The following is a 13,416-nucleotide window of genomic DNA, read 5'->3' on the forward strand; positions in this document are numbered from 1 at the left end:
ACCCTAGGTTTAGATCTAGGCAGGACAAGTCCCAGTACATCACTTTTCTACTCAAGAGTGATAGACCATGTAGAGCTTGGGGGGCATTTGCTCATTCTAAGTAGGTGTTAACACTTGTAGAATTCATAGAATGGCTTGAAAAACACCTTCCACTAGACCAGGCTGCTCCAAGCCCCCTTCAACTTAGCCTTGAATACTTCCAGGCATGGAGCATCCACAATCTCTCTTTTATGAGAATTATTATTTATGAGGCACAGGAGCACAGGTGTGAGGCAGCACAGAGTGGCACATGGTGACCCTTAGGGCCTGGGAGCATGAATTCTGACACAAGGAAGAACCAGATCACATCTGTATTTCAACAAGATATTTTATTGGTCCAGCAACTGCAAAATATACAAATTTCTGAAAGGCATACCCTGTTTTTAAGCTGGCACAGCTTTATATCAGGCAATTATTCCAGATGTATATACAGAACAGTTAACATACCACAAATCAAAAAAAAAAAAAAAAGTAATCCCAAGTAACTACATCCTTCTCTCTAAGCTTTGCAGTATACATTAAATAAATAAAAAGCGCTTTGCTATTAAAAAAAAAAAATTAAAAAAATAAATTCAAGTATCACAAAGGAAAACAAACCAGAGAGCAAAAAAAGAAAGGTGGGGGAAGAAATCATTGGTGTGGTTTGACATGTCCTCTCTGCCAATCTGCCTTGGCTGTGGCATCAACAGCCCAGTCCTTGGCTCTGTTCACCAAAAAAATGGACAGCAGGTTTTTTGGGGCAGTTGTGATGGCACAGGGTTGACATAATCCCATCAACCCTTCCAGCACAAGAGGAACTCAGGAGAGCAGTTTGAATTTCAGGTTTAGGTAGACCTACTGAGACATCTATTATTACTAAAGGATGAAAGTTTAGGGCCATTTTAAGTTTTTTCTTTTTTTTTTTTTTAATATATATTTATATATATACACACACAAATACACACCAAAACATCCGCGCAATTACACGTGTACAGGATTGATCTCTGGGCAGCCAGACGTCACGTTTGTATTTGCTGGCTTATCTTTTTGCAGCAGCAGGAGGAGAGAGATAAAACTCCCCACGAAGGAGGAAGTAGAAAAGAGCCAAGTGAGTGGCCTCCCCAAAACATTCATTTATCTGAAAGGCAGAGAAACCCAAAGCGCATCTGCACGAAGGGAGAAGTCTGCTTTTAATGAGGCTGTTAAAACAGAAATGAAGCAGAGGGAGGGAGTGTTCTTTGTTTTATCTGTACAGGACTATGATACACATATGCACAAGCTGACACAGGCAGGGCACTGCCAGGACTGTCACCCCATGGGACACGGGCTGAGCGTGGCCCCGGAGCCCTCCCGCCGTCGGTGCCGCTCCGAGCGCGAGGCCGAAGCGCGAGGCACTGTGGTTCACCTTTTCCCAAAGGAAAATAAACACACCAAACCCACCCCCAAAACATGCACACACTCACAAAGAGATATTTCTCCACCAAACCTCTCCGATCCCATCTCTGGGGATGGTGTTCCCTACACAGGACATTGGGGAATGCCATGGGAAGGATGAATCCAAAGGGTTGCCCACCCCCAGTTCCTCAGCCTAGTGCTGCAGGAGGGGGGGCTGCCTTCACCTCCTGCCTCCAGCAAAAAAAAAAAAAAAAAAAAAAAAAAAAAAAAAAAAAATGAGATGGGCATGGAGAAGATGTTGCATATAGGTGGGGGAAAAAAATCCAACCCAGAACCCTAAAAACAAAACAAAACAAAAAAAAATCCAAAATCCACAGATTTTTGCACAAAGCAATAGTGGTTAATTGCCATTTTTAACTGCTGTCTCCCAGCCCAGGACAGGCAGCCAAGAAGGGATCTTATGGATCAAACCACTGGGAGTTGGCTGATGGAGTCAGTCAGGTCCTCACCCTGTTCCCCCCACGTCTCTGTAACTATTATTATTTTGTAGTCCCAGCTTTCCAGCATGCAAAATACAATTAAAAACAAACAGAAAAATTGCCTGTATTCAGATTTCCCCTGTTAAGGGGCACAACTAGGAAAAAAAAATAAAGTAGTTATGCTTCTGCCACAAATAAAGTGCAAAAACCAAGCAGTTTCTAAGTATACACATATACACATACACGTGTGTGCATGTATATATAAAATTAAAAAAATACAGACAAAAACGTCCCTTCTTGTGGCTCTTTGCAGTCAGACAGGGACTGCTGCAACCCAGCCAGACCTCTGGCCACCTCCATGAGACCTGTGTGTCTACAAAATGCATCTAAGCCTTCCCAATACCTCCACTTCCATCTAAAAAAGAAGAAAGGGGAGATGAAGTACCAGCACAGCACCTCAAACAGTGCCCAGCCTCCCCAAAATTCAACCCATGCCTGAACTCAGACCATCCCTGGGTGCTCCCCAAGATGAAAGCATCACCCAAGCCCCTGCTGGCATGGTTCCTCATGCACTGCAGGCATATTTTAACCGGTTTTAGCAGCAGATCTACGTTCTTTGCAAACCCCTTTAAGGTATGTTGATTAAAAAAAAAAAAAAAAAAGTGAAAGAATGGGTTTGGTTTTTTTATTAAACCTAGCATTTCTTGCAGTGAAGGAGTTCACACAGCTGCTTTCCTGGTGCTCACAGATCTGCATGAGCCAGGCTGGCATGTGTGACCAGCTGTAGTGTGGGTGAGGGACTGCAGCACAGCATGTTAGGGGCTTATTCAAAAGTAATTAACAACATTAATAATAATTAAAAAAATAATGCAAAACCCTTTTACCCACCCCCCTTCCCCCTATTTCTCTACTAACCCCGCACCATCCACATATATACACACCCCACCCAGAGATAGATGGGTACCAATCATCTATACAGAAGATCAAAAACCACTGAAAAGAGAAGAAAATGAAACTCCTGTGCACTACAGAAGCACTTTACAGCTCGCTACGACCTAACAGGATGCCGGAGAGGAGAGCAAACGCTGCAGCCTGAAGAGCTGGTGGTGACCCTGGCAGGGAGCTGGGCTCCTCCTGGGCTCTCCTGCATCCCTCCCCGCTGAGCAGTGCTGGGTTTGGGGCAGGGGGAGCAGAGCCAGCCCCGCCTGGGTTGGAAGCAAGCTTCGGGAATGGCGATGGGATGGGAAGCTGGCGGCGCCGGCGGCCTCACAGCGGTGCCCACGGAGTCACGACGGCTTCTGGGAGTTGTTCATGTTCTGGAATGAGAGGGGAAGGAGGTGTTGGGGTCAGGCTCCAGCCCAGCAGCAGCTCCTAGGAACATGTGAACACGGGGACAAAGGCACGCACGGGTCACCACAAAGCACCCACCACAGGGGAGAGGACACTGCCCAGCCGAGGAGAGAGGCAGTGACTGACTCACTAGTCAGCCCCTCCTCAAGCACTGCCTGGCTATAATTACAGGGTTAGAATTTAGATAGCCCTAAAAGCTGAGCTGAACCCCTCCTGATGCTGTTGAGTCAAGGACAGAATGAAAGACTCCAGTCTTCAGAAGGTGGATCAGAAGGCAATTTAATGAAGGGTACTGGGACTGGACATGGCACTTGGTGCTATATTCTAGCTGAGGTGTTAGGGCATGGGTTGGACTCAATGATCTTAGAGGCCTCTTCCAACCTCATTCTGTGATTCTGTATGTGACTCACCAAGGTGAGACTTGATTGGTCTCACAGTAAAAACCCCTCACACTATTGGTGACTAGGAATAGCACACTCTGGAGAACCATAGCTAAAAACAACAGATGCAGAAGAAGAGATAATAATTGCTTTAATTCTGTTTTCCAAGTTTCCCAGGCTTGGCCTGGGAGAAATTCTCTCTGTTCTTTCTTCAACTGAACTGAGAATATCCACACCCTCCCACCCCACCCTGTCTGCACTTCTGAAGCTGCTCTTTGGTCGAGGCAAGGTGACAGGGGACCATGGTTTTCATTCAAGCAGTCCAATTAAACAGCTCTCTCTTGCTCTCCTTGAGGGTGGGCAGTGTCCCCCCCTGCCTGCCAAGGACGAGGCCATTGTTTGTCCACCCTTGGCAATGCCAAGGCAGCTCCCACTGGCTGTACCAAGGACCACCTGCCACCAGAGGTAGAGCAGCAGCACAACTCCCCTGGTGACACTCCATGAGGTTTCATGGGCCCAAGAGACCCTCCAGACACAACCCTGGTACAGAATGATGACAACAGGCACCCACCAGCACGTGGTGAGGACCACAAAACCAGAGACAACCAGCTACACACAAGCAGGAGCAGCCCCCAGGAGAGATCTGCTCCAGGAAAAGCCCAGGGGACCACAAGGACATTGCCCAACTCACAGAACTACATGAAACAAGGTAGGGGAAAAAAGGACTAGGAAACAGCTAGGAAGGATTCTTTTTTTGTTTTGTTTTCTTTGGTTGGTTGGTTTGGTTTTTTGGCAGTTTTTTTGTTGGTTTGTTGGGTATTTTTAATGCTTTTACTACCTATGCTGCCTCCTACAAGCACCAGGAATCCCAGCCAGGCTACAAGGCAGAGCAGGCTGAGCTGTTCTCTCTGTTGTCTAAGGAGACAGGAGGAGGGTTAGGAAAAGCCACATGCACCACAGCCATTTACCTTGGAAATATTAGCAAAGAGAAAACTTTGAGAAAGTGACAAACGGGTCTTCTTTTTAAGCATGAAAAGTGAAGGGAAGAAGAAGGGAGGGGGGGAATCAGGTGACTGTTCAAAAGTGCACTTTGGATCACAAAGCAAGCAAAAGGAAAAGAAATCATCACACCAGGTAGTCCCACCACCCCCAGGCAGCTCAATCCCACAGTCAGGAGGACTCTGAGGTACTCAGCCATGTCCCCAGCCTCCCCAGCTGTCCCCTGGTCCTCCTGGATGGGGGTCAGGACCCCAAAAGTGAGTGCTGATGCAGTGTAGCTCCCACTATCAGCCCAGGCTCATGATTCAAGTTGTGACAGAGGCACCTTCCACCTCTCCAGCGCCTTACAGGTGGTGACAGTGAGGGACAAAGCAGTGTTCAAGACAGCAGCCTCCCAGAGCTAACAGCAGTGTGAGTGTCACCAAGCCTTGGGTTTGGCATGTCCTCATGGGTGACACAAAGGCAGCCTTTAAGTCCCACACTAGGAGGGGGAGACAGACTCCAGCAGCTGGAGATTTTAATCTTGCTGCTGCCAGCCTACACCTGGTGTGGGCAACCATCACTGCCTGCTCCAGCCAAACCTGACACAGCCATCTCCCAAACTCAACACCTGAGTGTGTTTCCAGCCTCCCACCCAGCACCAAGGCATGCAGTGACTTTTGTTCCAATACAGACGTGAAAAGGGTGGAGGGAAGGATGGACAAAAACTAGAATGCTTTCAGAGCAACCCAAGAGGATCAGGTTTCATCAGGGGCTTTAGTGGCCATGAGCAGCAAGGGGGGGATCACAGGCATGCAGGCCATGCTGAGCAACTCAGCTTCTACCCTCAGTAATCTCACCTAACCCATCCACCAGCAAAGCCAAGTGCAACAGTCCTAACTTCCCTTTTCTCAAAAATATTTACTCTAAAAGGGGAAGAAATGAGATTTAACAGCTGCTACAGGCAAGCAGGGCTGAGCTCTGGCCTGGCCATGGTAGAGCAGATCCCTCCATCTTCAGCCCATAAAACAACCCGAGCCAGGGATGCTCACAGGCTGATTTCAACTGGCCTCAGAGGGCAAAAAGACCCCCTGGACACTACCCAGTATCAGCTCAGCCCCTAAGTCTTCGCAGTCTTTGAGAAGACCTCTGAGCTCGTAACTGCTGCTCTCATCTCAATGTAGCATTAACTAAGTCCAAAGGCTTCAAATTTATCCAGGAGCTGTCCTGTTCCTTGGGGATACATCAGCCCTAAGCCAAACTGCCAGAGCCTTGATTATTCATAATTAGTGCATCAAATGCTCAAGATGTTTTGCTTTCTTAACAGAGCTAGAGAAAGATAATTTCCATTCACTCTGCCCACAACATCTAGGCTGACTGTTTCCAAAATCCAAGTTTGCAGATGGCTGGTCCCAGGATCATCCAGCTCCAGAAAACACATTCCTGAGAAGGTCAGAAGCTTCTCAGATACCTCTCTGGTGCCATCACTCACAACCCAGAGGCCTCAGGAAGGACAGAGCACCCAGGTCTCTCACCTACAGTACAACATGCTATCTGAGAGGAGACAGCTCCAGGAAAACCCAACAGCATCACCAGAGTGAAAGTCATAATTTGCTTAATTTCACAACAAAACTGGGACATTCCATCCAGCTAGGACACAAACCAGCACCCACAGTCTCCTCTTACTTTTCCTAAAACCAATCCCCCCCAAACCAGCAAAACATTAACTCCAAGAAATCCACACCCCGTCCGGATATTGCAACAACAGAACAACCCAGCAGGATGGCAAGAGACATGGAAAAAAGGGTGGAAAGGGGGAATAAGAGGCAAGAAGGTACTTACAGGCATGCCTTCCCTAGTAAAGGCTGCAGAGAGACAGAGAGAACAGAGAGAGGTGTCAGTAACTCCATGCCACAGCGGGCAGAGGACAGTGGAGAGCAGCAAGGGGCCTTGGGCAGCCAGAGCTGGCAAAAGGTTTTTGTGAGGCTCAACCAGCCCAAGCAGAGCCCTGGGAGCTGACACAGACCCAGCTGTCCTGGGAGGCTCATGCAAAGCAGCAACCAAGCAGAGCAGTGGTGGAGCACGGAGCCGTTCCTAACCTGCCTGGGATCTGGGCAAGGAGGGGGACATCACACCAACACAAACAGGGAGAGGGGCTGGGCAAGACAGCCAGATCCAACAGGCAGCTGGTGGGAAGGGCAGCATGGCAAAGGCTCCTATAGATTATATAGGACTACCTAGTGAGATTAGGAGAGGGGTTTGTGCCTGGGAAAGTGAGCAGCAAGCAAGGCCTCTCTTCCCATGTCCCTTCATGGGTGGGTGACAGAGGAGAGGACACATGAGCACCATGGCAGCTATGCACAGGGTTTCACCCAGGTTCACCACACCAAGAGCCTTCTACTCAATTTCGGTCCATTTTGCCTACAGCTCCAGGAAGAAGGAGACCCTTCCAGCCAAAGAGGAGTCTTGGCAGCAGCTCCTCCTTCAGAGAAGCACAAGAGCATTTGATTCATTGCCATGCCCAGGTCTACAACAGAGCCAAGCACACCCAGAGGGAAAGGAAGGCTTGAGCTCGTTGTTCCTGCTCACTCCAGGGAGGAGACCCCTCAGGAGGTTGATGCTGGATGGTGAAGGCACTAAATTAATGCAGCCTAGAGCTTGGTGGAAGTTGATGATGCTCTCAAAACCCAAGAGAGGATCAACAGTGACCCAAGGGAGGGAGGGACAGCAGCCGTGGGAGGAAGATGCATCTCAGACAGCAGCACAGGTTACCACAAGTGCAAGCAGCTCCTCAGCTTCAGGAGTGACAGGAGGACAACAAACAATAAAACAACGAGAACAACAACAAAAAAAAGAAAAATTAAAAAAAAAAGGGGAAAGAAAAAAAAAAAAAAAAAAAAAGAAGAGTTCAACTAACTTGTCCCGGCATCTGCGTGGGCACTTCCTGAGGAACACAGCCTGGCAGGGCAGGAGAAACAGCCACATGCTCCTCAAAGCTGTTGATGCGAGGTTTTTTGGTGGGCTCTGGGCTTGCTAGAGGGGTAACGCTATTACGTCTCATGAGCGGGTTAGGTCCCTTCTTTGCTTCCTAAATTAAAGTGAGACAAAGAAAATAAAAGTAAATATAAAAAAATAAAGCAAAATAAAGAAAAAGGAAGAAGGCGACAGTTATAAAGAAAAAAAAAAAAGAAGCAAGTTGCTTTGGTTTTCTTTTTTTTTGTCCTAATGTGGCCTCTGCTTTTCCCCCACAGTCACTGTCCATGAGCAAAGGATGCACTGAAAGTCTCTGGGCACAAAAAAAACCTCCTGCTGCAAAATGCTTAAGAGCACAGAAGGGAAGGGGAGGAAAAAAAATGGCTCTGCACTCAGATGAGAGACAGATTTTCTCCTCATCTGAGTCAAAAAAAAGTAACTACAGGTAGCTGAACACACCGAGCAGCAATCAAGCCATGACTCTGCAGGACACAGAGGTGCCCATCAGTCTCCTCCTCAAAGCTGGTCCCTCCACCCAGAGAGAGGAGTGAAAGCAAGAAGAGGGAAGATGAGCCAGCACAGGCTGATCAGGAAGATTTGGGACATGGGAGCAGAGCAGCCAGCGAGGGTCAGCACCACGCCAAGCTCCAACTCAAGCAAGGGGGGATGGAGGCAAAGCCGAGCAGGGGCACCCAAGCACTTGGCACTTGTCTCACCCTGCCCTACCCAAGGCCTTGCTGCCATCCCCAGAGAGGGTGGCAGAGCAGGGCATCAGTGTCCTCATGCAGGGGGAAGGACTGGCTTCCCCCCACAGCTGAAGGGAGGGACAGGCAGCTCAGGTGCTGCCACCTGACAGGGGAAGCGAAGGAAAGGAGATTTGGGCCAAAAGGGGACAGCCCCAACTGTTCAGCATCACTTTGGGCTCCACCACTAAGCACAAGTTGGAAATGTCCCAGCATCTTGGGACATGGGTGCTGCCAGGTGTGGCCCACTCTGTGTGGCTGCCCAGCCCTGACATGGAGTTGGCATCCTCCAGTTCTGGCCTCTGAGCTCCGGTGGAGCACTTGGCAGACAGACCCAACCCTAAGGAATTTTTCTCCACAGGAGGGGTCTCCTCCACAGAGTATCCCCAGCCCAGCACTGCCACATCCCACCCTGCAGAATGACAGAGAACCACAGGCATAACCAGGAAAAGACCCTCAGAGGCAGATGGAGGGCAAGCATTGTGCCCTGGCTCTGCCAGCCTACTGGGAGACCTGGGAGAAGTCACCTTCTCCATCCACAGCTCCACTCCCTGCTTGGGCCAGTGGATGACCGTGCAGGTGAAAGTCAGAGACCAGGGAGGAGTTTCCCCTGGACAAACACACTGGGAAGCAGGAACATGCAACAGTCCTTTTCCCTTGGAAAACCCTCAGCTGGCCATGACTTTGCAGAACAAGAACACATCTGATACTCCCAGTCTTCCAGCAGCACTTCCAAGCACCCAGCTGAGCAATCTCCCCATGCCCACCACCCCAGGCATGATTTGGCAGTTCCCACTGCCAGGTGACCAGAGGGGACAGTGGGGGGACACCAAAGGACAGCTCCAGGGAAAAGCAACACCTACCTCTGGCCGATCTCTGTGGGTGTTGACTGCTTCAATGTTCAGGGAGATGGATTCCACCCGGCAGCCTGCAGGAAGGAGCACAAAGAGATCAGCAAGCCCAGCAGGCACTGGATGCTCCCAAGTACCCCACCACAGATCCCTGCTTTTCTCCCAGACAGCCTAAATTCAGGAGGAGGTACAAGTCAACCCCCCCAGTATGTTTAGGAAGGTCTCACTCACCATAGGCTACCGGGGTCAGCTTCAACACTGTGTGCAGGGGACATTTCAGGTAGGGCATTTCATCTGCAGAGACAGCAAAGCAGGAGGGTTATCTGAGCAGAAGGCTCAGACACCTTCATCCCACACCAAAGAGATGCACACTGCAGAATGTGAACAGCCCAGAGCTGTATCCATCATCCCTCCTCCAGCAGGGCCAATCCTCTTCCCAGAGACAGGGAGCTCACCTGCACTCTTGTCCAGGAAGTAGGCCAGGAGACAGCGCATGACAGCCTGGTGGCAGATGACAAGGACATTCTCTTGCCTCTCCAGCTCCATGATCACCGGCTCCAGGCGCTGCACCAGGTCTTGGTAGGACTAGGAAAGAAGGGAAGGGATATGAGGCATGGAATCAACGCAATGAGCATCCCAAAGAAACAACAGTCCTTGTCTTGGGATACCTCCTGATTTCGTGCCTCTGAGCAAACCAACAAACTGCTAAAGACAAATAAATCCTCATCCCCAGGCTACTCTGGAACTCCTAATTCTTCTGTCAGAAAAGGAGGCATTCACATCTCAGTGAATCATAGCTCAGGCCTGGAGAATTAATTAAGGTAAGCAACAAGGGTTTTGAAGATAGAGCCTCTCCATCATCTTGACATTTGATTTGGTACGGGATTTCAAAGTTCTAAGAAGTCTGGAGCAACCTGAGAAACCCCAGGGTTTTGAAGGACCTCATAAAAACCATGACAGGCAGCCAGAAGGAGCTCCAGATACCCAGAGTTGGTGTCTCCACTCCCCACATATTCTTTTGTTAGATACTACTGGGCTCCACCAAGGTCATGAGGATGTCCCCAAAGATTTTTCTGAAGTGTCTATGGGCATGACTTTCAATTTGGGGATTATTAGCTCAATTCACAGCCTAAAGTATCATCCAGAACTGATGTCAATTCCCACCTCATTGTGTCACACCCTGAAAACAGACTGCCAGGAACAGAGATATTACCATCAACCCTTAGGGAATGATACTGAGAACAAGGTGAAAATTACTTTTTTTGGAAATGAAAGAAAAATAGGGCAGCACAAAACTGTGAGCAGATATAAAGATGGAGGTTGGACTAGAAACCTCCAGAGACCTTCCCATGTTAATTTGCCTTAAAGTCAGTTGGACTGTTTGTTAAGTGACATTTTTCTTTGTGACATCTTCATATGCCAAGATTTCACAGGAGCTCAAGGTAGAGGTAAACATGAGCCCTGCTCTCTTTTAATTCTAGTTTCTTAGAGCTCCCCCTGCTCCTCTGCTCAAGAGTAGAGAACAGAATGAGGAAAAAAAGGCCACATTTAAAGTAGAAGTCCTGCAGACTTTGCAGGAGCTGTCTCTGCAGACCTACCTCCCCAGAAGGATAACGGTAGTAATATTTATCCTGGTCACGCAGAGCAAATTCCTCTGGGTGTTGCTCCCTGATTTCTTCATAGGTCATTTCTTCACACACACCCTGCCAGGGCAGGACAAGCACGAGGTTACTGGACATGCTCTCAGCACAGCCACCAGACAAAACCTCACTTTCTCTTGTCCAGCAACGACCAGCCCCATCCAGCTGTTATGGTTGCACAGGTACTCACAGCATCGATTTCATTGAGTGCCTTCCACTGCTCATAGGGCAGCTGGAGAGCTTCTGCTGTTTGGATTGTCCTCTTTAGCTGGCTGGTCCAAATTTTGAGGTCCTTCAGGTTCTGCTCTTCCACAAATTTGTTCAGCGCCACTGCAAACTGTGTGACATAGAAAAAAGAGGTTGATTCCTGGGCCACAGCTTCCCAACAGGCCTTGTTCCCTATTCCCAGTAAGTGTTGGCTTCCATAGAGCCTTCTGCTCTGAGGGGGAAGGGCAGCCACACATTCATTGAGCCCCAAGAGCTACAGATGGACCCTCAGCAGCCCAGCTGCCATCAAACATCCATTTGTGATAGATGAGTAATGCAACGATTGACTCTCACAATTAACAGACAAACATCGTGTATATGTATATAGGTTAAGAAAAGTTTTATAGATTTATAGCTATGTTGTACCCCCTTGCATGGTTATCAAGGGACATCTGGGAGGGCTGGCTTGTCACTATGGTGACACCTGACCTCCAATCAGGATTTGAGGAAGAGATCTCCACCACTGGATAGCAAAGGTGGAGTTAATATCTGGGGTGTTGCAAAGAGAATCCATCAGATTCCCAGATGCTAGGTCAGGTTCTCAGAGTGGCTGCTTTCATATTGGACAAATGGAACGTGTACATCCAGGAGACAAAGAGATCTTTCACAACTGCAGTGTCCATGACATAACAGCTGGGTCTGTCCCTGAGAAGATGGAGAGTGCATTCCAGCCAAGCAACAGGTTCTTCAGCAGATGAACCTCAAAACCCACACTGCTGAGGATGCAGGCTGCTGGAATCCTGGAAAACCTTCTGGTGACTCAAAGCTGGAGAGAAGTGTTTGTGTCCCAGCTAAACCTGCAGCCCTGTTTGTGGTAGCTGGAGTTTAAGTGTATTGATACCACATATCCAACTTCAGCAACAGACCTGTGCAAGCTGGTTCACTACACCACAATGGCAAAACCAGAGGGAAAGCCACTTTTCCCTTGTTCTACTTCTGTTTCCAGAGTAGGAAAGTAACAAAGAAGGGGCTGATGGACAGAACTTTGCGAGGGGTTAAAGGGTTAAAAAGGGAAAATCTCCATTGTGAGGGGGCTGAGCACATGGCAGGGAAAATCCTTTGCTCCCAAGCACCATAACCTTTATTCTCTATACAGTCTTCTGTTGTACTTTTGATAAGGTTTAATAAACCTTCCTAAACTATGAAGTGAGTAACAACTCCTCACACATTTAACCCAAGGCACAGCATCTTCTACAGCTGCAGGGGAGCATTTTCCTTCTCCCTCACCTTCTTGCCCCTGTTGGAGAGGCCAGAGTCTCCTCCAATCCTGCCCTTGAGGTTGAACTCGCTCTCCCCGTGCCGGCAGAGGTAAATGGTGCGGGGCTGGACGTGGATGTTCATCAGGTAATAAACAATCCTGCTCTGGATGTGGTCCTGGACCCTGTTCACCAGGAACCTCCGGCCAACATCGATGACTTTGATGAGAGAAAGCTCCCTGGGGACACACAGAGACTGTCTATTGTACATATATGCAGGATATAAGTCCAATATTTCTTAATAATTTCTCATCCTTTCTGTAATGATAAGGTCTAATTCCAACTTAGACCCCCCCAAATCTGCAAAATAAGAACTTTCTGCTTTTCATTCTTCTGTCTTTCCTCTTTTCCATAAAATTATTTTTCTTGAAAGGACAAAAAAAATATTTTTAAACGGAGATGAAACCTTAATGAATAAAATGCACAGGTTAGGGATCTTGATTTCTTTGCCCAACAGCTCTGTATTGCTTCTGTGACAGGGAGCATAAAAAAAATTAAGTAATTTCAATGTCAATTTATTCCTCCAGTTTATTTAGTATTATTTTTCAAAACCAAAATAATCACAGTCCCACATCATTTGCATCGATTAAAAAACAAAATATTACAATATACCGAAATAATATAGATATTAAAAGAGTGGCCAACATGAAAAAGTATATTCTTTTCAATATTCTGCTTTGGATGTTCAGGTTCTCTTCTGGCATTTATAGAGGGCATAACCTCAATAAATGTCACTTAACACCAGCTGAAAACATCTGGGCTGTGATACCAGATGTAGCATCATGCACAATTTCAACATGTGTGATTCTCTTCTGGCTGCTTCCTTCTGGTTTCCCCAGTATCAAAGAGGTTTACAGTTTCTCCAGGGAGTACTTTACCCTTTCCCTGCTTTCCTGTCATTCTCCAAAGCAGCCCTGTGAGTCCTCTCTGTCCATGTAATCACCCAGCTCAAAGGATTTCCTGCAGACTATTTTCAGCAGGGAACCAACAGGTAATAGGGATTCATGGAGAGCTGAATAGCAGCAGTGTAATCACCACCCCTCCTCTTGCAGCAGCCAAGAGGATTATACAGGACCAACAGGGAAC

At 48.0% G+C, this 13,416-nt stretch overlaps 1 protein-coding gene across 5 annotated transcripts in view; it reads right to left on the minus strand.

Moving 5' to 3' along the window:
• Nucleotides 1-349: 349 nt before the first annotated feature.
• Nucleotides 350-13,416, minus strand: part of PFKFB3 (6-phosphofructo-2-kinase/fructose-2,6-biphosphatase 3) — a 43,013-nt gene continuing 29,946 nt past the window's right edge. For 2 of the 5 annotated variants that reach the window (XM_059847549.1, XM_059847548.1), the window contains 8 exons: nt 12,302-12,509; nt 10,998-11,144; nt 10,766-10,870; nt 9,623-9,752; nt 9,399-9,461; nt 9,180-9,244; nt 7,518-7,688; nt 350-3,263 (listed from right to left, as the gene is read on the minus strand). In XM_059847549.1, coding sequence (XP_059703532.1) covers nt 3,159-3,263; nt 7,518-7,688; nt 9,180-9,244; nt 9,399-9,461; nt 9,623-9,752; nt 10,766-10,870; nt 10,998-11,144; nt 12,302-12,509 — 994 coding nt within the window. In that variant the 3' untranslated portion in view covers nt 350-3,158. Of the gene's footprint in view, nt 3,264-5,976; nt 6,466-7,517; nt 7,689-9,179; nt 9,245-9,398; nt 9,462-9,622; nt 9,753-10,765; nt 10,871-10,997; nt 11,145-12,301; nt 12,510-13,416 lie in introns of those variants that run through there. The other 3 variants (XM_059847552.1, XM_059847550.1, XM_059847551.1) reach the window with 3 other exon arrangements.

The sequence above is a fragment of the Haemorhous mexicanus genome, chromosome 5, assembly GCF_027477595.1.
Source record: "Haemorhous mexicanus isolate bHaeMex1 chromosome 5, bHaeMex1.pri, whole genome shotgun sequence".
Taxonomy (NCBI): Eukaryota; Metazoa; Chordata; class Aves; order Passeriformes; family Fringillidae; genus Haemorhous; species Haemorhous mexicanus.